The sequence below is a fragment of the Glycine soja genome, chromosome 18 (genome assembly GCF_004193775.1).
Source record: "Glycine soja cultivar W05 chromosome 18, ASM419377v2, whole genome shotgun sequence".
Taxonomy (NCBI): Eukaryota; Viridiplantae; Streptophyta; class Magnoliopsida; order Fabales; family Fabaceae; genus Glycine; species Glycine soja.
The window spans coordinates 2,729,627-2,752,480 of record NC_041019.1 but is presented as its reverse complement, the minus strand read 5'-3'; the positions used below and the strand labels follow the sequence as shown (position 1 = coordinate 2,752,480).

Below are 22,854 nucleotides of genomic sequence, written 5' to 3'. Positions count from 1 at the left end.
AGAAAAATGTTACATGAACATCCAATGCTGTTTAATACCTAGAGAGAGGGAGAAAAAAGAGAGAAAAGAGTAAGTATAATAGGATTTATGATGTAATAGGTAGTGGCGGATCCAAGACCTTAAGTCAATGGGTATAAATTATAAAAAATAAAATCAGCGGGTTCAATTATATAAATATAAATAAAATAAAATATAAAAATATAAGATTTTATTTACAAATTTAGTGAATTTAAAAAAATGAGGGGGTACAAGTGCACACCTTCACAACCATGTAGGTCTGCCACCGGTAATAGGAAGAGATAGATGGAGAAAAATGAGAGATGTTTTAGATGTATTTAAATTGATGAGATGATTGTGTATTCTTCTTCTTTTTCTAGGAGATATGAAATGTTCATCTATGACGCAAAGTTTGAAAATGAATTACCCACCGTCCACAGATTTGAAACACTATTTTTTCCTAATTATATATAAACTAGTAGTTATCCATGCATATGCATGGGTCGTTCCACTATTTTTTTGTCTTTAATATTGAAATTGTGCTTAAATTAAAAAGTAAAATACTTCAAAAAGTATGAAAATGGTAAGAAAAAGTATAAAAAACCATTTGTATTTTTTTTGAAATTATTTTTTGTTGAATAAAAAGAGTTGGATTCTTTCCGTTACTTAAAAAAATAGATATATCCATCTTTACTATCCTTCACATAACACGCGATACTACAAATTAAAGGCTAAGATCTTTTTCTCACTTGTTGGCTGTTACGCGTATACATCCCGTCCCATATGTATTTCTCAAAATTCTTATTTTGTCCTTATTTAAACGAGGTGTCAATCATATAGGATGTTCATTTTGGACTTTTTGATGGCTTATTTTACAAAATTTCCATTTTGCTCTTGTTCAAGCGACGTGCAATAATATAAATAGATATAGATTACCCATGCGTATGAACGGGTTGCTTGATTTTTAACATTCAATAATAATTTTTTCAAAATTTTCATTTTGCCTTTGTTTAAGCACGCATCAACAATATAAGATGTTTATTTTGAACTTTTTGACGGTCTATTTCACAAAATTCTCATTTTGTTCCTGTTCACGCGACGTGTCAACAATATAGAATGTTCATTTTAAACTTTCAAACGATCTATTCTTTTATATAGTTTTATATAGATATAGATATAGATTACTCATGCATACACATGGGTCATTCCGCTTAGATTAAAAAGTATAAAAATTGTAAAAAAAAGTATAAAAATCATTTGTATTTTTTTTTTCAAACTACTTTTTGGTGAATAAAAGGAGTTAGATCCTCTCTATTACTAAAAAAAGATAGACATCTCCATCTTTACTCTCATTCTTATAACACGTGGCATTATAAATCAAAGGCTAAGATCCTTCCATCACCTATGACTGCTACGCGGACACGGTAAGCCCTGCCCTATGTAAAAGTCATGTTTGATACAAAGTGTTCTCTTTCTCCCGCCGTTCTCTTTCTCTTTCCAGTTTTTGCAAAAATCCCATTTTACCCCTACTTATACTTATACCAAGAGTCAACAATATAGAATGTCCATTTTAGATTTTTTATTTAATTTTGAATGCTTCCATTTTATATATTGTTATGATTATTTTACACTAAATTATTATTATTATTATTATTATTATTATTATTATTATTATATTGATACAAAGTATTTATTGTAGGAAGTAGTGACTAATCTTTATTGATAATTATAAATACACAAGCTGAATATTTATTTTTAACATGATTCATTCCTTGTGGTAGCATAGTCCCAACGAAGATTAATTATTGCTTGCGGAGGGATAATTTCTTATTAATATCATTGTGAGAAAAAAATGTAATAATAAGTTAATAACCATTATAGGCCTAATATCGATGAATTTGGATGATTTATAGTTTATACCGGTCTTAATTCAAATTATTTATTTGTTGCCAAAAATAAATTCAAATTATTTATTGTTTTCGTCCTATGTTAAAAAAAGAGGCAAATGTTAATGAATTTGTTAAGGATACTATCCGGTATAAATTATTTTTAATATAGGCTTACATCAATAATTATTATTATTATTATTATTATTATTATTTCACAATAAATGGCCATTACTATGACAGTTTATTTGAAATTAAAAATGTCCATAAATGACATTTATTTAGACAATAAAAAGTCACATCCTCATCTCAGCTCAAAGTTAACGTTAACGAATTATTTCAACTGGATCCAGTGTTTAATAGTATTTTTTAAGAGTCACATCACATGAAGTGTTGATCAAGATTACTTGACTTCCTATTAATGATTCGTATAACTGGCCAGCATTTTATTCTCTTCCAAATTACACATAATGATCAAAACACCCTCATTCTCTCCAGGTGTAAGATATTACAATGTTCAATTTTATCTTTTCGACGGATATAGATGTGAAGTGATAGAGATATACTAGTATTTCTTTTGTAATCCTTGCGTTATCTATGGAGTCTAAGTCAAATAACAGAAGCTGCTTTCCGAGGGTTTTAGGCATCGCCATGCCTGTCATCCAAGTAATATATTCTCTCGTGACGGCGTAGGGAGGTGGACTAGCATTGAAACTTAAATACAGGTCAAAGGAATCATCTACCTACCCAAGCCTTGAGTTAATTATAAGAGATAGAGTTTTAATTTATATAAAAAGAACTTAATAAATGTGCACATTTTTATGTGAACTTGGAGTTGATAAATTGCTCATATATTTCATCCATTGAGGAAAAAAAAAAGTCTTCTCAATAACCTTGTTGAATGAAAATTGGATGGCTATTCTGAACACTGGTTTCTTGTGGCTTCTTTTATTTTTTTAAACTTTGATGGCAACAATGTGCAGGTTCAGTATGTGGGGCTGGAGCTGCACTCATCCTTGCCATCATTGCCTTTCTACTCTACAAACGCCACAGGCGCATCAAAGAAGCACAAGCACGGATAGCCAAAGAGCGTGAAGGGATTCTGAATGCCAGTAATGGGGACAGAGCAGCTAAACTTTTCAATGGCAAAGAGATAAAGAAAGCCACAAACGACTTCTCCTGTGATCGGCTTCTCGGTGTTGGAGGCTATGGTGAAGTCTACAAGGGGATTCTTCAAGATGGCACTGTTGTGGCTGTCAAGTGTGCCAAGCTTGGCAACCCCAAAGGCACTGACCAAGTCCTCAATGAGGTTGGCATATTATGCCAAGTTAACCACCGCAACCTTGTTGGTCTACTTGGTTGCTGCGTGGAACTAGAACAGCCTATTATGGTTTATGAGTTCACAGAAAATGGGACCCTTCTTGATCACTTGCAAGGTCAAATGCCTAAGGGCCGTGACTGGCTTACATGGACTCATCGCCTTCAAGTTGCACGACACCGCTGAGGGTCTCGCTTACCTTCACTTCATGGCTGTGCCTCCTATCTACCATAGAGATGTGAAGTCCAGCAACATCCTGCTAGATATCAAGCTGAATGCCAAGGTTTCAGATTTTGGTTTGTCTAGGTTGGCTCGGACAAATATGAGTCATATCTCTACTTGTGCTCAGGGGACCCTTGGGTACCTTGATCTTGAGTATTATAGGAACTACCAATTGATTGATAAGAGTGATGTTTACAGTTTTGGAGTGGTGCTACTTGAGGTTTTGACAGCTCAGAAGGCACTAGATTTTAATAGGGCTGTTGATGATGTGAACTTGGCGGTTTACGTGCATCGGATGGTGACCAAGGAAAAGTTGTTGGATGTCATTGATCCAGTGTTGAAGATGTTGGAGAAAAGGAGAGACAACACGAAATCACACACACTCAAAATGATGAGATGAATATTATTGAAAAAAAACTGAATTACACATTAGACCATTTATATAGTCTAAGTACAAATTTCTTAACACGTCAACTAATAGACTTAACAAACTCACACATATATTATATCTAATATATTCTGAATTACAATTATCACACCCCCTTTATTCAGAATCTCTATGGATGACACTCAAAGCTTGTCTCTCAATACTATGAATCTCTTCACTTTCAAGCCTTTTGTGAGAATATCAGCAAGTTGCATTTCAGTATTGCAGTACTTCAAGTCAAGTTGTTTTTTGCTCACCTTTTCACAAATAAAGTGAAATCTTGTCTCTATGTGTTTTGATCTTTCGTGTGCTACTGGATTCATGGCCAAGCTGATAGTGGATTTGTTGTCCACATACAATTCGACTGACCTCTAAATTTCTATCTTCAATTCTTCAAGTAAAGAGTCTAGCCATAGTGTTTGGCATGCAACATAGCATGCTGCAATGTACTCAGCCTGGTAGGAAGATAATGCCACTATAGGTTGTTTCTTTGAACACCAACTTATTGGTGCACCTAGGAACTTGAAGAGATATCCCGTAGTGCTCTTCCTTTCCACCTTGTCTCTACACCAGTTTGAGTCTGAGAAACCCATCAACATAGTTATAGATTCTAAAATTTCAACCAAGCCTGTGAGAGCAATTTGATCAGAATCCTTAGAAAATAGAACACCATAACTGAGTGTTCCTCTTAGATATCTCATAATTCTCTTAGCAACAACCCAATGAGAGGCTTTAGGATTATCCATAAACCTACTAATTAAACCAACTGCAAAAGAAATGTCTGGTCTTGTGTTGCAGAGGTATCTTAATGACCCTACGACCTGCTTGAATAGGGTACTATCCACCGACTTTTCTGACTCATCTTTCACTAATCCCAAGCCTGGATCAACTGGAGTGGATGCTAGGTTGCAGCTCATCATCTTAAATCTCTTCAACAAGTTTGTTGCATACTTCTGTTAGTGCATAATCAGAAGTCCTTTGACTTCCTTGAAATCAATTCCAAGGAAATAAGACAATATCCCCAGGTCTGTCATCTCAAAATCAAATTTCAAACTCCTCTTGAATCTCTCTATATGAATTTGATTACTCCTTGTGATCAATAGATCATCAACATACAAGCACAAGATTATCAGATCATCTTTGCCATTCTTCTTTACATAAACTCCATATTCCTTCTCACACTTATGGAAACCTTGTTTGACAAGAAAGGAATCTATTCTCTTGTTCCAGGCCCTTGGAGCCTATACTTTAGGCCATACAAAGCCTTGTATAACCTGAACACCTTGTCTTCTTCACCCTTGATCTCAAACCCAGGAGGTTGTTTCACAAAGACCTCTTCTTCCAAAGTACCATTGAGGAATGTCGACTTTACATCAAGCTGGTATAGGGGCAATCTCTACTGTGGGCTAGAGCTATCACCAACCTTATGGTTTCTAGCCTAGCTATTGGAGCAAACACTTCTGAATAATCCAAACCAGCTCTTTGGAGGAATCCTCTTGCAATTAGCCTTGCTTTATGCTTGGCAACAATTCCATAAGGCTTTAATTTCACCTTAAACACCCACTTCACATCTATTGAAGACTTGTTTGGAGGCAAGTCAACAAGTTTCCAGATCTGATTTCTTTCAATTGCTCTCAATTCCTCTTCCATTGCAGCTTTCCAATGATCTTGTTGTAGTGCATCTTTGTGATCAATTGGTTCAGTGTCTGCCAAAAAGGCAAAATGCACAAACTCACTTGTTTTCCTCTTTGCTTCTTCCTTCTCTTCTTCATCTGCCACTACAGCATGCCCAAGAATGTTAGGCATATCAACATGATAATCTTTATACTTCAAAGGCAGGTGCTTGTCTCTTTGTGGTCTCTGATGCACATCAGCAGGTTTCTCATGATCAGCTCCTATTTCTTCTACTTCACTGAGTCTAGTCTCATTGTTCTCATCTCCAAACAAGGTGCTGATAGTGCACTTCCTCTTCCAATCCCAAGAGCCATCTTCATCAATCACAACATCTATGCTGATGAAGATCTTGTGAGTTAACGGATCATACAACCTATAGGCATCAGTTGGATGATATCCAACCAGTATCATAGGTACACTCTTGTCCTGAAGCTTTTTCCTCCTTTCATCAGGCATATGCTTGAAACATAGTGACCCAAACACTCTCAAATGCTTCATTGTAGGCTTCCTTCGTGTCCATGCTTCTTCAGGAACTCTATTTTTTATCTTCTTTGTGGGACACTTATTCAAAATACATGTTGTAGTGGACACTGCTTCTCCCCATAAAGTTGATGGAAAATGCTTCTCTTTCAACATACACCTTGCCATGTTCATCATTGTCCTGTTCCTCCTCTCAGCCAAACCATTATGCTGAGGAGTATAGGAAGCAGTGATCTCGTGCATTATACCATGATTAGTACAGAAAGATTCAAAATCATTAGATGTGTACTCTCCTCCACCATCAGTTCTAATGATTTTGATTGACTTTCCACTGTGATTTTCATTCAACACTTTGAACTCTTTGAAAACAAAGGGCACTTCACTTTTGGCTTTAATTAGGTATACCACATCATTCTACTAAACTCATCAAAAAAGGTTACAAAATATTTGTTACCTCCCATTGAAAACACTTCCAGTGGGCCATACACATTAGAGTGAACAACTCCTAGCACTTCAGTTGCTCTTGCATGTGATTCTGATTTGTAAAAGTTCCTGGGTTGCTTGCTTGTCAAGCATCTCTCACAAATCTTATTAGAAACTATGATCCTGGGCAAGCCCTCAACTAACTTTTGTTATTGAAGTTTATTCAGTCCCTTGAAATTCAAATGCCCAAGTCTTGAATGCCAAAGCCAGCTCTCATCTTCATTGACGGTTGATGCCAGACATTGCACATCAGCATTATTCATGTTCACTTGAAAAGTTCTATTTCTGGACAATGGGACTTTAAACACTCTCACATCACTTAGATCTAGCAAATCTAGAAACTTGTTTTTCAAGGATGCTGAAAATTCTTTCTCAAGAAGCTGGCCGTAGCTCATCAGCTTACACCCCATATCTGGCACATACATCACCTCTTCTATTACTACAAGGCTTTCATTACTCCTTCTGAAAGCAACATTCCCAATTCCCACACTTCTTATAGTATTTTGACCTGCAAACTTTATAGTGCATTTGTTACTATCATCAAGACTCACTAGCCAACTCAAATTACAAGTCATGTGATTTGAGAAACTAGTGTCCAAATACCATGTTTCTGAATCTCCATTACTGGTAAAGTTGCAGGTGGTTGTCATTAATACAACTGCTTCTTCGTCTGAATCACTTTCACTATCATCATGTTGCTTTGCTTGTGCCATATGAGCCTCATTTTTACTGTATTTCTCCTTCTTCTCTTTTACATCTGCACTTCCACATTCATTTGCAAAGTGTCCCCAGCCTTGACAATTGTAGCATCTGATCTTACTCTTGTCAAACTTTCCTTTTCCACCCTTATTACTTGATCCTGGTTCCCTTTTTCTCCCATATGATTCTGATTGATCCTGATCAGAATCAGTATGATCATGTTTTCCTTGAAATGAAAAGCTCTTTCCTTCCTGCTTATTGCTCTGCCTCTTAAAATTTCCTTTCCACTTCTTGTTCTTTCCTCCTTGCTTCTGTTTTGAAGCATATAAAGCCTGATCTTGAAATTTTACTGGGCTTCTCTCATTCATTTTCAACTTATGTGCCTCTAGTAGGCTTGCAACTCTTTAATTTTCATCTCAGATAAGTCCCTGGCCTCCTCAATTGCAACAACTCTCCCATCAAATCTTGATCTTTGAATTTTTCACCACATTCTTGCATTTTGTTCACAATTCTAAACAATCTTGTGAAATAATCACAGACCCTCTCATTGTCTTCCATTTGAAGGAGCTCATATTGTCTCTTCAAGGTGTTTTACTTCACCTTCTTTAACTTGTCATCACCGGAACAAGCCTTTGCAAGAATGTTCCATGCTTCTTTCAAAGTTGTGGCAGTAGCGATCTTCTCAAAATGTGCGGAATCAATGCATTGATGCAAGAAAAAAAGTGCCTTACAATCCTTTTTCTTCAAATCCTTCAACGCTTGTCTTTAAGCATCTGATGTGGTGGCTGTAGGTTCTTCAACTCTATTCTGAATAACCTTATACACATCCTAAAATCCAAATAGGGCCCTCATTTGCACGTTCCATTTGGACCAATTTTTCCCATCAAGAACTGGTAAGTTTCCAGGTATATGACCATTCATGATGCTGTCTCATCAATCTTCACAAAAACTCTTCAAGAATTTGCCAAGAATCTCGCACAGGATCTGAAATCACGTGAATCTTGAAAATTAACACTCAACAAGATCACTTCACTCACAATCTCACAACCCTCAACAGTTTATACTTGAAGGATCCTCACAGTGTTTGAATCTCACAATTCTCTCACACTGATTACAGTCACACTCAGATAAGAACCCACTTCTCTCGTCCCTCTTGGTCCCTAGAACATGGAGCTCGCGATACCATTTCTATTGGAGAAAGGAGAGAAATCAGGGAATCACACACACTCAAAATGGTGAGATGAATATTATTGAAAAAAACTGAATTACACATTAGACCATTTATATAGTCTAAGTACGGATTCCTTGACATGTCAACTAATAGATTTAACAAACTCACACTTATATTATATCTAATATATTCTGAATTACAACTATCAGAAGAATGGAGCTACCACTACAGAGATCTAGACGATGAAGGCAGTGGCATTTTTGGCATTGGGTTGCTTGGAGGAAAAAAGACAGAATCGACCTTCAATGAAAGAGGTAGCCGAGGAGATTGAGTATATCATTAATATTGCCTCGGCAAAGGTAGTGGAGAACTAGTTTCTTTTGATGTGAATGATGTTGTCGAGTTGTCTGATGTTTTTTTTTTTGGATTTTGTAACTTATGCTTGTGTTTGTTGTTGCCAGGCTAAATTTTGAGTTCCAGACTTTAGGCTCCTGTTTTGCACATGTATTATGTATATGTAAAATGTTTTATTACCTTCGCTGAATAAAAAGAAGTTCTGCTGTAAAACACAATTTACGAAAGCTGTTTTAAATCCTTGCCTTGCTAAGCTGAAGCATCAAATATTCAAGGTTTTGTAATTGCTTTTATTAAATACACACAAGTACCAATTTTTGATTGCATAACTGCAATGAGACTGAAGTTCAATACATTGTCCGAAATCCTATCTTGGAGGATTTGTGTCTTCAAGTTTTCTTGGGTTTGGCTTTTTATATGGATTAACAAGTCCATGAGTCCATAACAAAAGGTAGTTTCAATCTGTGAGAAATAAATTCAAGTTTATTTGGCCTAGTAGGTTCTGTTAGCTTGTAATTCTTGAACTGAACAGACAGATATACGTTATGGATCATTGACTTTTTCAATATGAGCCTCCTCGATCGTCCAGCCTACTAGGAGAATGTAACGAGAGCGATTTTCCTCTATCTAGTTTCCTTTTTTTCACAGAAATACAAAAAATAACAAAAGTAAGTTGATAAAATCCTAGAGACTGTTAAAATGGATAAAATTATAATGAAAACTACAAGAGTGATGATCTCAAGGAATAGGAAGATTAGAGAAGAATCAAATGTAAATTTGCAATTTTATTTAAATGGTAGATGGAATGAGCTAGTAAGCACAATCACAAACTTCCAATTTGAACTTTGAAATAGAAACAATAATTTATTCTGAGGACTAATATCACTCTCTCAAAAGCAGATAAAAGTATAAAACTTAAAAATATCACTCTCAAAACATAGGTTAAACCAACAAATGACGTTTAATGAAAAATATTAGGCACCCATCGACCAAAATGAGGACGATGTTGACGAGGCGAAGGTGCAGGAGTAGGTGATGGTGGTAGAGTTGGAGGCAGTGTTTGGGGTTGAACTGTGATAACAAGCTTTTGGCCAGCACTGCAGTGATCTTCAACACCACATATGTACCATTTTCTGCCAGGAATTGCCAATACAATACGGTCATTTCCAGTAGACAATGCTTCACTTGCTGGAGGAATCGTGCAGCTCTGGAATGCAGTTCCATTCACTTTGAACACATTGTGTTCTCCAACAGCATAATTGAATACTACAAATTACAAAACGAATCGGGTTTTATTATGAAGCACTTTACTCTATTATCAATAATATGACATAAGAGTTTAAATTTAATCGAACCATTGAAGGTAAGAGTTTAATTTGGATATATTATCAGTATAAAAATTTAATCAATAATATTATAATACATGATCATTTATGATTAGATGCATGAAACTATTTAAAACTTTACATTTAAATTCTTGAACGAAATTAGCAGAAGCGAGCAAACTATAAAATAATTTGATGAGTTGAACTTACCAAGTACATCCCCAACTTGGAAGGTCTTATCTGCAGCCCAAGCTGCATAATCAAAGCCTATTGTCCATCCATGACCATCACCAACTACGAATTCCTTGGCCACAGCAACGGATGGGAGGAAGATGGTGGCAATGACCACAAGCATGCTGAGTGGTGAAAGAGCCATTAAAGACAACTTAACTTCTCTGTTATGACTGTGTTGTTAATAAATCTCTATGTTACTCGTGTCTGGTGGCAGTGTGTATGTTTGAACTCGTATATATAGAGCTTGGAAGAAGAGAATTCCAATGCTGTGATGTGAGTGATTCTATGTTGGAGACTGCAGACACGGACGGCTATGGACGGCATGCAGAAAAAAGAATTAACTTGATTAGCAAACTGTCGTGTGTGTTGAATGTCAATACTCCAAAAAGTGCTATGTTATATATATATATATATATATATATATATATATATATATATATATATATATATATATATATATATATATATATAAAAGCGGTTGAAAAAACCATGTTAACTGTTTTTGAAATTGAATTATCCTCAAACCTAAATTTAAAGATGGTGTTTGAATCTACTATTTTATATTAACTGGTCCTCAAATGCAAGACTATTTTAATTAATTTACATCATTTGAAAAAGTTAATTATTTTAATTGATAATATTAAATTTGTTAACAATTTATATTATTTTTAAAATTATTGGGATTTATCATCTTATTTTTCCATTTAATTAATTTTTACCTAAATAATTAATGTGTGTTTGTTATCATCTCCCATTCTCATTGGAGAGAGAATGAATTTATCTTATTAATTTTAGTATCTATTGTAAAGTAATTAAGATGTTTTGGTAGGAAAAAAATTAATATAAGAGAAAATTCAAAAATAGTCTTATAAACCAATATAAGGGACAAACAAATTTGAATAAAAGATTTTATATTAAAGAGCCAAAGGTAGTATTTTTTATTGGGTCACTTATCTTTTGAATTATCCACTGCTTATCAAGCCTATTGAGTGTGAGAAGACATACCGAGGAAAAGTGAAAAACTTAAGTGGTGCATTAATTAGATGTAAAATATTTGGAGTTGAATAAGTCTAAGGAAGCCTTATAGAAATTACTAACTAATTTGGTAATTCATTTATTTTTCTGTTCACTTAATTAATTAATAAGACTTCTTCTATTATCCCATCCTAATAAGTGAGAGTGTAACTAAACATATTTAATCATTATAAACATTAGAAGAATTAATAATATTATAATCATTACTTTTTTTTATCTCCTAAACAAATATTCTTTTCACTTAGTTCTTAGTTAAATAATGATATGAAATTCTTTCTTTATTCCTTTGGGAGACAACTTGAATGATAATTCAATTACTACATCATGATAGGATTACACTTGATCTATAAGTTGAATCTAACGTAAAATAAAATATTAACACACATGTAAGGTTTCTTAATAATATGTAATTGTCTCACTTTTTGGGTTGCATGGATCTAGACTTTTCATTACGGACTGAGCAACCTACTTCTCTTAAAGATACAAGTTCCTTTAGAGAATGGAAGTACTTTGAGAAATGAGATCACTCAAATCGAATGAGTCTAATCATCATTAAGCATGACATTCCAGAAGTCTTTAGGGGTGTAGTGCTAAAAACACACACAGTTTAAGTTTCAAAAACATCATAATTGAACCAAATGGCATAGTCAATTAAGGCATTTCCTTCTTTTCAACACTTACAGGGAGAAACCACAAATCACCGAACCATGATGCAATTTCTTGTCATCGTCAGCTTTAGGTTGTGTATAGTACCAAATACAATGATAGAAGAATTAAGCATCATATCTATCCATGAGTTGAAAATGACTTAACAAAACAAAATACTTAACACGATCATATCTATCCATGAATTGAAAATGATTTAACAAAACAAAATACTTAACACAAGTATTTGAAGAAGAAGAATTCCATGAATCTTCCAAGACTGTAGCAGAAAAAGATAAACTAGATTATGATAAAAATCATACATGAACTTTTATGTTAAATTGTCAAGAATATAAAAAACAAGACTCTAGCATAAGCATATAAGTATTCATGGATAATTATAAGAGAAAGAAACAATTGGACCCAATGATCTTTCAAGTTTCTATGCACAATCCATCTTGATTTTCTTTAGAGATGAGATGTTAGAAAAGAAAATTGATACGTCTGACTTGGGAATCATAACCTTTTTTATAATAATTAAGTAGTCTTTTAATATTATATGTAGATTCACATATTAAAAATATCTAGCCATTACCTAATATAAAATCTTATCACAATAAAAAAATTTCTACGAAAATCATATTCTTATCTTCTAAAAATTATCCTGAAATATGAGAATTCAAAGAAAGACCATAATATCTTATGACTTATGTTTTCCTTAAAATTTTAGTTTTAGTCTTCAAAAAATAGAAAAAATAGCTAATAATTAGTAAATATAAAAGTTTAATAAAATTAATTATGTAATATACATAATATAAACTAAGGGTAATTTAGGAGTTATATTATTGGGTACGGTATGGATAGGTATATACGGATATCCGTCCCCGTCCTCGTTTTAAAAAAATTGGATATTACCCATACCTGCGCTTGATCAAAGTGCAGATTTCCCATCAAAGTCAAAGTGGATGCCCCGATATACTCGGATATAGGAGTTTGTTTATCATGTCTAAGTTGAGTCACTCGCATTGCTGGCCCCTTGACTCTTGCCAAGGATCTTTTGTTAGATGGTTCTTAGGGACCTTTTTTCATTCTAAATGCAGATATCATTTGATACTATCCACTGAAAGAGACTTTCATATAGAACGTGGTTGAGAGGCTTTTATGTTGGTGACTATATATATATATATATATGCATGTTAGATTTTTCTTTTTCATCTACTTCATAAGGCTGTTGAACCTTCTAAATACGACGTAGCTGTTATGAACCATATCACTGGACTGGTTCAGAGTTTTCAAGAGAAACCGTAACAATTGTTGGTAACAAAGTGGAGTTGATAACAGTAACCAGGAAGATACCAAGATTGAGCCCACAACTACAAAGACAAAGCCCAAACGTACCACATCAAGACCCTGCTACTTGAATGACTACGAGACATGACTCAAGGAAGAAGGCTCAAACAATTAGTTACCAAAGTAGTTAGGGTAGTTACCAAATTAGTTAAGACCGTTATTCGGTTGAAAAGGCATCATGTAACCACCCTCGCAGTGTATAAATACTTGAATAAATAATAAAGAAGGCATGCAAAAGGTTTACGTAACTCTCTCTCTCTCTCTCTATATTTTCTTTAGGAGGCTGCCTTCCCTCGAAGTAGGGCCCATTCTCTTCCCTTCCCCGTCTTCCCACTCCCCTCTGCTCTTATCACTGGTCCGACCTGCCGTTACGTTTGCCATGGCCGACCACGCGACTAGGAAAACCACTACCGATAGGCTCGAGGAGGCCATTAATCGTCTCTCCAACAGCCAAGCCACTCTTCTAGATAAACATGCCGACCTCTTTGATAAATACTCAGAACTCTCCGGCAAGGTTGACACGCTCCTCGATCATCTCCACCTACGGTCTCCAGCAAGGGAACACCATGGGTCTTCCTCTCATTTCCACCAGCGCAACTCTGTCAAGCTGGACGTTCCTAGGTTCGATGGCCGGGATCCTATGGGGTGGATCTTCAAGATCTCTCAGCTTTTCGAGTACCAAAACACTCCAGAAGAAGAACGAATAACAGTTGCCTTCTTTTACCTTGATGGTGCCGCGTTGAGCTGGTACCAATGGATGTTCCGGAATGGTTTTATTACTTCATGGTCCGGCTTCCTACAGGCCCTCGAGTCCAGGTTCGCACCCTCCTATTATGATGACCCAAAAGGAGCCTTATTCAAGCTTACGCAACGAGGCACAGTCAATGAATACTTAACGGAGTTTGAACGGTTAGCTAACCGTGTTATTGGCTTACCACCACCTTTCCTGTTAAGTTGTTTTGTTTCAGGCTTAACACAGGATATACGGAGAGAGGTTCTGGCTCTCCAACCCATTTCACTCCCACAAGCAATGGCTTTAGCCAAATTGCAGGAAGATAAGATCCGTGATCGCCGCCAAGCTCCACCACGAAACCACAATACTCCGTCAGCATCATACGCTCCTCCTACCCGAAAACCACACTCTACGTATGTTCAGAGAACCCCAGATGAAATGGCTCTCCGTCGGGAAAAGGGTCTCTGTTACAATTGTGAGGAAAAATGGAGCTCCACCCACAGATGTAAAGGACGTGTCCTTCTGTTCATCGCCGATAACCCTTCTCCGACATCAGATGAACCCATATCTGAACCCCCCTTACTCCCACTCCCAGAACCAACACCAGCATGTCCCCCTGACCTTGACTCAACCTCAGAATTAACTTCTCCTCACGTGAGCCTTCACGCCCTCTCCGGCCTTCCCTCTTCCGAGACTTTTCGGCTTGTCGGAATCATCAACCACTCTCCCCTCACCATTCTCATAGATAGCGGAAGTACTCATAACTTCCTTCAGCCCCGACTTGCCCAGTTCCTTCGACTAAAGACTCAACCAACAAACCCACTAAATGTCCTAGTAGGTAATGGATCGGTCCTCAAGTGTGACCAAGTTTGCCATGATATTTCACTCCTCTTACAGGACCATCACTTTCTGGTCACGTTCCATTTGCTGCCTATCAGTGGGGCCGATGCCGTATTGGGCATAGAGTGGTTAAAGCAGTTTGGGCCTATCATTACTGATTACACCGCGTTTTCCATGAAGTTCACCCATATGGGCCAGCCCATTGAGTTACACGCTGATGTCTCTACTGGGCCAACACCAATCTCGGCCCCTCAAGTAAAACGGTTACTACAAACCGGAGCAGCTTCAGCACTCTTTCATTTAAAGGTGATACCCAACCCACAACCCGACCCACTACTTCATCTTCCCCACCCGATACCAGCAGTCCAGGCTCTTCTCACCCAGTTCCATACCCTTTTCCAGCAACCCTCCTCCCTCCCTCCCCCGCGATCAATCGTCCACCGCATAACACTTCTCCCTAACACCGCCCCAATCAATGTACGGCCCTATCGTTACCCACAGTTCCAGAAATCGGAGATCGAAAAGCAAGTCTCGGAGCTCCTCGAATCCGGCTTAATCCAACCCAGCATGAGTCCCTACTCCTCACCGGTACTACTAGTTAAAAAAAAAGACGGAACCTGGAGAATGTGTGTCGATTACCGAGCTTTAAACGCAGCTACAGTTCGTGATCGTTTTCCGTTTCCCACGATCGACGAGCTTCTAGACGAGTTAGGAAGTGCGAATTGGTTTTCTAAACTCGACCTCCGGCAAGGGTTTCATCAAATACTTATGCATGGTCCAGATGTGGAAAAAACTGCGTTCCGGACACACCAAGGGCACTACGAATATCGTGTGATGCCCTTTGGATTGTGTAATGCACCGTCCACCTTTCAGGCAGCAATGAATACCTTACTAAAGCCATTTTTGCGAAAATTTGCAGCTGTATTTTTTGATGATATATTAATATATAGCAGAACGTTAGCCTTACATCTACACCATCTCGAGCTCATCTTCCGAACGCTGCTACAGGGCCAGTATTACCTCAAAAAGACGAAATGCCTCTTTGCTCAAAAGCACATAGAGTATCTAGGGCACATCGTATCGGGCCAAGGAGTCAAGCCGGAACCGTCCAAAGTCCAAACCATGGTGCAGTGGCCTACACCGTCATCAGCCAAGGAACTCCGGTCCTTCCTAGGACTTACAGGTTTTTATAGAAAATTCATTCAAAACTATGCTATGATCGCGGCCCCTCTCACTTCTCTCTTCACCAAAGATGTTTTCGAATGGTCTCTGGACGCTCAATCGGCATTTGAGAAACTGAAGACAGCAATGACATCTGCCCCCGTCCTCGCATTACCCGATTTCGATGAACCATTTACGATAGAAACCGACGCTTCCGGTACCGGCATGGGGGCAGTTCTAATGCAGAAGGGCCATCCTCTTGCATTCTTCAGTAAACAATTTGGTCCACGAATGATTCATGCCTCCGCTTACGTCAGAGAACTTCATGCGATAGTGGCAGCAGTCCGCAAATGGCGCCAGTACCTTCTGGGCCATCCCTTCACCATTTTTACCGATCATCAGAGCCTCCGCGAGCTCATGTCTCAGGTGATCCAAACACCTGAGCAACACTACTATCTTTCTAAGCTCCTAGGCTTCGACTACACGATACAGTACAAGAAAGGATCTTCAAACGCAGTCGCGGATGCCCTATCCCGGTCATCTCCCTCCGGCCAGTTCCTCCTATTATCAGTCCCTCACCTTGACTTCATGTATGACTTACGCAACACTCTCCTTTCCAGCAACGCATTCCAGGAACTGCTCACTAAGATCCGGGACACACCTCATGACTATCCTGACTATCGTATTCACCAGGGACTCATCCTCTTCAAGAATCGCATTTGGCTCAATAATGATCACCCATCAATACCCAACCTCATGCTCGAGTTTCACTCTACTCCGTTAGGCGGACATCTTGGGGTGACTAAAACCACTCACCGATTAGAGTCCAACTTCTTCTGGCCCTCACTACGAAAGGATGTTAAGCGCTTCGTTAAGGAATGCACTATTTGTCAACAAACAAAGCCCACCACACAACGCCCCGCCGGACTTCTTCAACCTCTTCCACCACCCACCGGAGTCTGGGAAGACATCTCGATGGATTTCATAACCCAACTACCCTCCTCTCATGGTTATACTGTTATTCTGGTTGTTGTAGACAGATATTCGAAGGGGGTCCACCTTGGTGCTCTCCCGACAAACCATTCTGCCTTCAAGGTTGCTTCCTTGTTCATAGATATCGTCTGTAAGCACCACGGGTTCCCAAAGAGTATTGTTTCCGATAGGGACCCGATCTTCCTCAGCTCCTTCTGGCGTGAGCTTTTTCGACTCAGTGGAACACGACTCCGCATGAGTACGGCTTACCATCCCCAATCCGATGGTCAAACCGAGGTAATGAATCGAGTTCTTGAGCAATACCTGAGGTCATTCGTTCACAATCAACCCGCTACCTGGTATCGCTACCTAACAATGGCGGAATGGTGTTATAACACCTCCATTCACTCCAGCTCCGGAATGACACCATTCGAGGTCATATACGGGAAACCACCCACCACACTTCCTCAGTACCTTCCAGGAGCTTCTACCAACGACGCTGTCGACTCCATGCTCCACTCACGACAAGAAATCCACCGAAAGCTGCAACACCGTCTTCAGAAAGCACAGGATTCCATGAAGAAGGCGGCAGACAAACACCGCCGTGACGTCAACTACAATGTCGGCCAATGGGTCTATGTTAAATTACGGCCCCTCAGGCAGCGTTCCGTCGCAGGTCCCATACACCCAAAACTATCTAAGAGGTACTTTGGGCCATTTCAGATAATTGAACGCGTAGGGCACGTCTCGTATAAGCTGGAATTACCTGAGGCGGCAAGGATCCACCCCGTCTTCCACTGTTCGTTACTACGCGAGCATCACGGCCCTCCACCACCCCGACAAGATACTTGGCCATTGGAATTCATAACCCATCAGCCTGTCCCACGTCCCTTGTGTATTCTGGACTCTAAACTCGACCTCTCATCATCTCCGCCAAACAAACTCGTCCTCGTACAGTGGACGGGCCAACCCCCTGAGGATACTACCTGGGAGCCATGGTCAGAAATACGTGACCTTTACCACCTCGAGGACGAGGTGGTCCTCGCGGGCGACGGTATTGATAACAGTAACCAGGAAGATACCAAGATTGAGCCCACAACTACAAAGACAAAGCCCAAACGTACCACATCAAGACCCTGCTACTTGAATGACTACGAGACATGACTCAAGGAAGAAGGCTCAAACAATTAGTTACCAAAGTAGTTAGGGTAGTTACCAAATTAGTTAAGACCGTTATTCGGTTGAAAAGGCATCATGTAACCACCCTCGCAGTGTATAAATACTTGAATAAATAATAAAGAAGGCATGCAAAAGGTTTACGTAACTCTCTCTCTCTCTCTCTATATTTTCTTTAGGAGGCTGCCTTCCCTCGAAGTAGGGCCCATTCTCTTCCCTTCCCCGTCTTTCCACTCCCCTCTGCTCTTATCAGGAGTCTACTTGATGAACCCCTCGGTATTGGATAGAATTGAGTTGACACCCACTTCTTTGAAGACAGAGGTGTTTCCAAATATTGTTTCTGATAGAAAGCTGTATGCAATGGTCTTTCCACAGGAAGGATTTTAGATGGAAATTGGACAAAGGGACTATATTTCTGGAATGAGACTCTACCTGAACTGGCTGAGGAATAATTCTCTTAGTGAACTGGCCAATGACCCTCATACATACTGTGGGAAATGTGGTTGTGCATGAGACTGCCAAATTGGTGATGCATGTCAAATTGGTCCATCCTGGATGTATCATTGAGAAAGGAGTTGGGCTCAAATCTTACACTGTTATGTGAAGCACTCGTGTTAAAAAGCATTTTGTTATATCTGACAATGTGATTTGTGTTTGATTCTTGTCTACTCTTTGTTATTTGCATTGTTGATCAGATAGACTCGCTCTCTAGATTTTCTCTCAGGCGAGTTTAGATTCTTGATTTTGGTTTTATCTTTTTCTTTGGTATTCTCAAGTTCTACACGGATTGCGTAAGTTATCTGAGACAATGTGATTTGCGTCTAATTCTTGTTTACTCTTTGTTGGATGCATTGTTGATCCCATGGCATATCAAACACTTTCTTTTTGTATGTTCCAAACGCGCGCACCACCTTTTTTTTTCTTTCTTTATAGCGAATGTATAAATATTTATATATTCCATTTATTGTTTCCATAAAAATTAACCAAATAATAATGAAAAAGGGTTTAGGATCCTATGGAGTTTTAAAAAAAGAATTGCAACCACATGCAGTATTAATCCAATTTCCTGTTTGAAGCTTACGCTTTTTTGTTTCCGCTTTATATGAGTTTTATGTGTTGTTCTTTAATCTGGTTCAGGGTTAAATTGTCTACAATGAAGGCAATTCACAATGAAGGCATTGATTCTGAGTGGAGAGCGTCAAACACCCTTTAATATATTGATATATATGCAAGCTTCCCAGGTGTCTTCTTGATTTTGCTTACATCAATAAATTAGGGATGAATTTTGTTTTTGAATGCATGCGTTAGTGAAGTACCACTTCAAATTCATGTTTATGATTCTCGTAATTTCACCAATCTTAATTTGTAGAGACCTTATAAGTTCTAGCTTGTAGGTACCCATTTCACATTTTGCCTTCAGAACAATTTTGTCTTGTTTGTTTTCTTTTTTAAAGTACTAGCTTTGTTTCAAAATAATTATTGTCTATTTTATACCTATAAAAAATTAATAAATAAATAAAAAAGTGATAATTTTACAATTTAACCTTATATCATGATTAATTCATGATTTAATTATATAATTGATCTTTTATTAAAAATTTAATTGAGTCTCTTAATTATTGAAAAGTTTAATTAAATCATCAATTATTAAAAAAAATCAACCATATCCTTTATTGTTTAAAACATTATAATTATGCTCTTTCAACCAACTCTGTTAGTTTAATTGATAGAAGTTTTGTAAATAGATATTTTTACATAATATAAATAATCTTTTTACATATATTGCAGCCAATGTAAAATATTATCTTTTTACATTCATTGCTTTTGATGTAAAAAATTATTGTTTTACATATGTTGTATTGACAATAAATATAAAAATATTTATTTTTGTCAATTAGATTAATGAAACTGATGATGAAAAAGATATAATTATAATATTTTTAATAATTAGAGAATTTGATTGAACTTTTTAATAATTAAAAAATTAAATGAATTTTTAATTATAATTAAAGGATTAATTATATATATAAGCTTTAATGTATTTATAATTTTTGGTGTCCATCATTAATATTATAAAGGATGTAAGTAAAAAATAATAATTAATATTACATAAACAAAATAAAATGACAAATATTATTTAGGTGATATTATTATTAATATTTTAACAAATTTGCGGCGGAGTTAAACTAAGCTGTCCAATGGCCAGATTTATAATGACTTGCTTGCTATTCTACAAAAGGATAAAACCAAAAGTCAACGTCTAGTTTGGTTAATTACATGAACCTCCTGATGGCTTTGACTGCAATTTAAAGAAAACAGAAAAGAAACTTGTCTATATGACCACCATTTCTTATTTTCACACAGCATTGGTATTTTTTATGTCTAAATCCACAAACTTTTGTTTAGTTTGTGCAGTAAATCCAGACATAAATAAAATACAACTTACTTTTAGTTATTTATGTGAATTTCTGAATTAAGGTCATTATACCCCGGATATTAAGTCAAACTTTAATGGTTCGGTGCATGTTTGTTTGTAAAAGTTAGTTTCAGCTTATAGGGATATTCTCATATGTAAGGGATGAATGTGAACAATAGCTGGAATCTAAACGGACTTTATACCATGGATGCTTGCTACCTTTTAGGGATCTTTCGGTTGAAGCAAAATTGAAGTCTTTTGCTCATTTTTATCAAATTCTTTAATGAAAAGTTAATTACATAAAATATTTTAGTAGAAGCAATTTTACACAGTTATTATTTAAAAAAATTACACAGTTATTCAATAACAAATTACAATATATTATAAGGTTATAATAAATATTTTAAAATTCATATAAAAGATGACTTATTAATAAGTTGATAATGTAAATTTTTTACACTATTAAACTCATTTTACGTAATCTTAGCGACAACATACTATTTTTTTCATGAAATTTACAAAAAGCTTTCAAAAATAAAATTATTAGTTGTACCCCCAAAATATAAAATTATTAGCTATGTTAAAAATTTGTGAATTTCATAAAAGAAAAAAATATTACAGTATTATATATTAAAATTAAATCTCACAATAAAAACACGTAAAGTAATCGTTTTGAATTATTAGTTAAAGTTCCTTCGTCTCGTATTTTTCTCAACTCTACCGACAGCATAAACAGGTTGTCTTCTTTCTTAATAACAGTCGTGGCTTGGAATCAAGAAATCGTTTTTTTAAGAGGAATCCAGAAATCGTTATTTGACTGTAGCGTTTTTAAAAAGACCTATCCAAATAAATCTATCTTTTAATAAACACATGAATTTACTCAAATTCGTACACAAACGGTTTTTTTGTTGCGTAATTATAAAAAAAAGGTAAAATTTAAATAAAATAGCAATTGGTTTTGCATTTAAACCAAGAAAAAAAACATCTAGTTTTTCATCCTCACACAAATGTTTTAAATTTATCCTTTTTCATCTTCAAAATAATTAAAATATATTATTTTTTGACTCAAAATAAATTATATTTATGACTTTTTTACATTAATTATATATATAATTGTCACATTTGATATCAGTTATAGGTATCATTGATATAAAAAACTTGATGTTTATATCAGTTATATGTATAACCGATATAAAATGTCATATTAGGTTCAAATTTATTTAAACTTTTGAACAAAAAAAAATGATACATTTCAATTTTGTGAGAAGGAAAGATGCTTTGAAAAAAAAATTAGGAACGAATTTTAAATATTTTCATATTTATGAGGACAAAAAATATATTTTAGGAAAAAAAATTATAAATAGCTAGACTCGTCTTTGAAAATGTGAAACGTTAATAAGTTAGTATTGAAGGATGAAAAATTAAATTTAATTCCTGAATATACAAAAAATATGATAAATTAGTCCTACAAATAATTTAATAATAAATAAGTCCCTAAATTTTGCAACTTATATAAAAAATTGATCCTCGAAAAAATTTATTGTCAAATTAGTCATTGAATGTTACAATTTGATGATAAAATTGTTTCACAAATTTAATGGTAAGCCTAATTTATCATAATTTTTGTAAACTTAGAGACTAAATTTATATTTTTCATTTTTGAAAACCAATTTGTTATCCCGTCATATTTTAAATGATAAATTTAACTATTTACTAAAAAAATTATTAAAATAACGATAATACATGATGACTTATTTTCTAGTATCTTTCCCTAATTTAACTTTGGATAAATTATCAAAGTTATCTTTGAAAGTGTGATTCAATTTAGTAAAAATACAAATTTAATTATTAAATATGTAAAAAAATACAACAAATTAGTCTTGTTCTTAAATTTGTGAAATTATTTTCATTAAATTATAATATTTAAGAACCAATTTGAAAATACATTTTATTTTTTGAGATTCAATTTAATATTAAGTTACAAATTTTAGAGATTAATTAATTATTAAATTATCTATAAGACTAATTTATCATATTTTCTATCCATTAAAAAATTAAATTTAAATTTTTTATCTTTTAAAAACAATTGGTTAACTTCTCACACTTTGAACAAATTTAGTTATTTACCATTTAATAGAGAATCTTAACTGACTAAAGTAATTTATCAGAGAATTTAAATTTTTGTAATTTGGAATTCATTGTTTGGATGCTTTTTATGAAGAATTTAAAATTTTAGAATTTTAAAACAGAATTTTA

General features: G+C 35.7%; 1 protein-coding gene and 1 pseudogene across 1 annotated transcript; one reads left to right on the top strand and one right to left on the bottom strand.

Annotated features, from left to right (window-relative positions):
- Positions 1–127: 127 nt before the first annotated feature.
- Positions 128–8,731, top strand: LOC114396216 (annotated as a pseudogene).
- Positions 8,732–9,476: 745 nt separating this feature from the next.
- On the bottom strand, positions 9,477–10,487 carry LOC114394843 (stellacyanin-like). The gene is made up of 2 exons (XM_028356516.1): positions 10,247–10,487; positions 9,477–9,977 (listed from the first exon to the last, which is right to left on the bottom strand). The coding sequence occupies exons 1-2, from the start codon at positions 10,410–10,412 to the stop codon at positions 9,673–9,675; spliced, it is 471 nt and encodes a 156-aa protein (XP_028212317.1). The 5' UTR covers positions 10,413–10,487; the 3' UTR covers positions 9,477–9,672.
- Between the last annotated feature and the right edge of the window lie 12,367 nt (positions 10,488–22,854).

Excerpts from the sequence above, each read along its gene's own strand:
- LOC114394843 (XM_028356516.1), bottom strand. The coding sequence starts at position 10,412 with ATGGCTCTTTCACCACTCAGCATGCTTGTGGTCATTGCCACCATCTTC. Across the intron at positions 9,978-10,246 it reads CCAAGTTGGGGATGTACTTG|TATTCAATTATGCTGTTGGA; the intron begins GTAAGTTCAACT and ends TGTAATTTGTAG.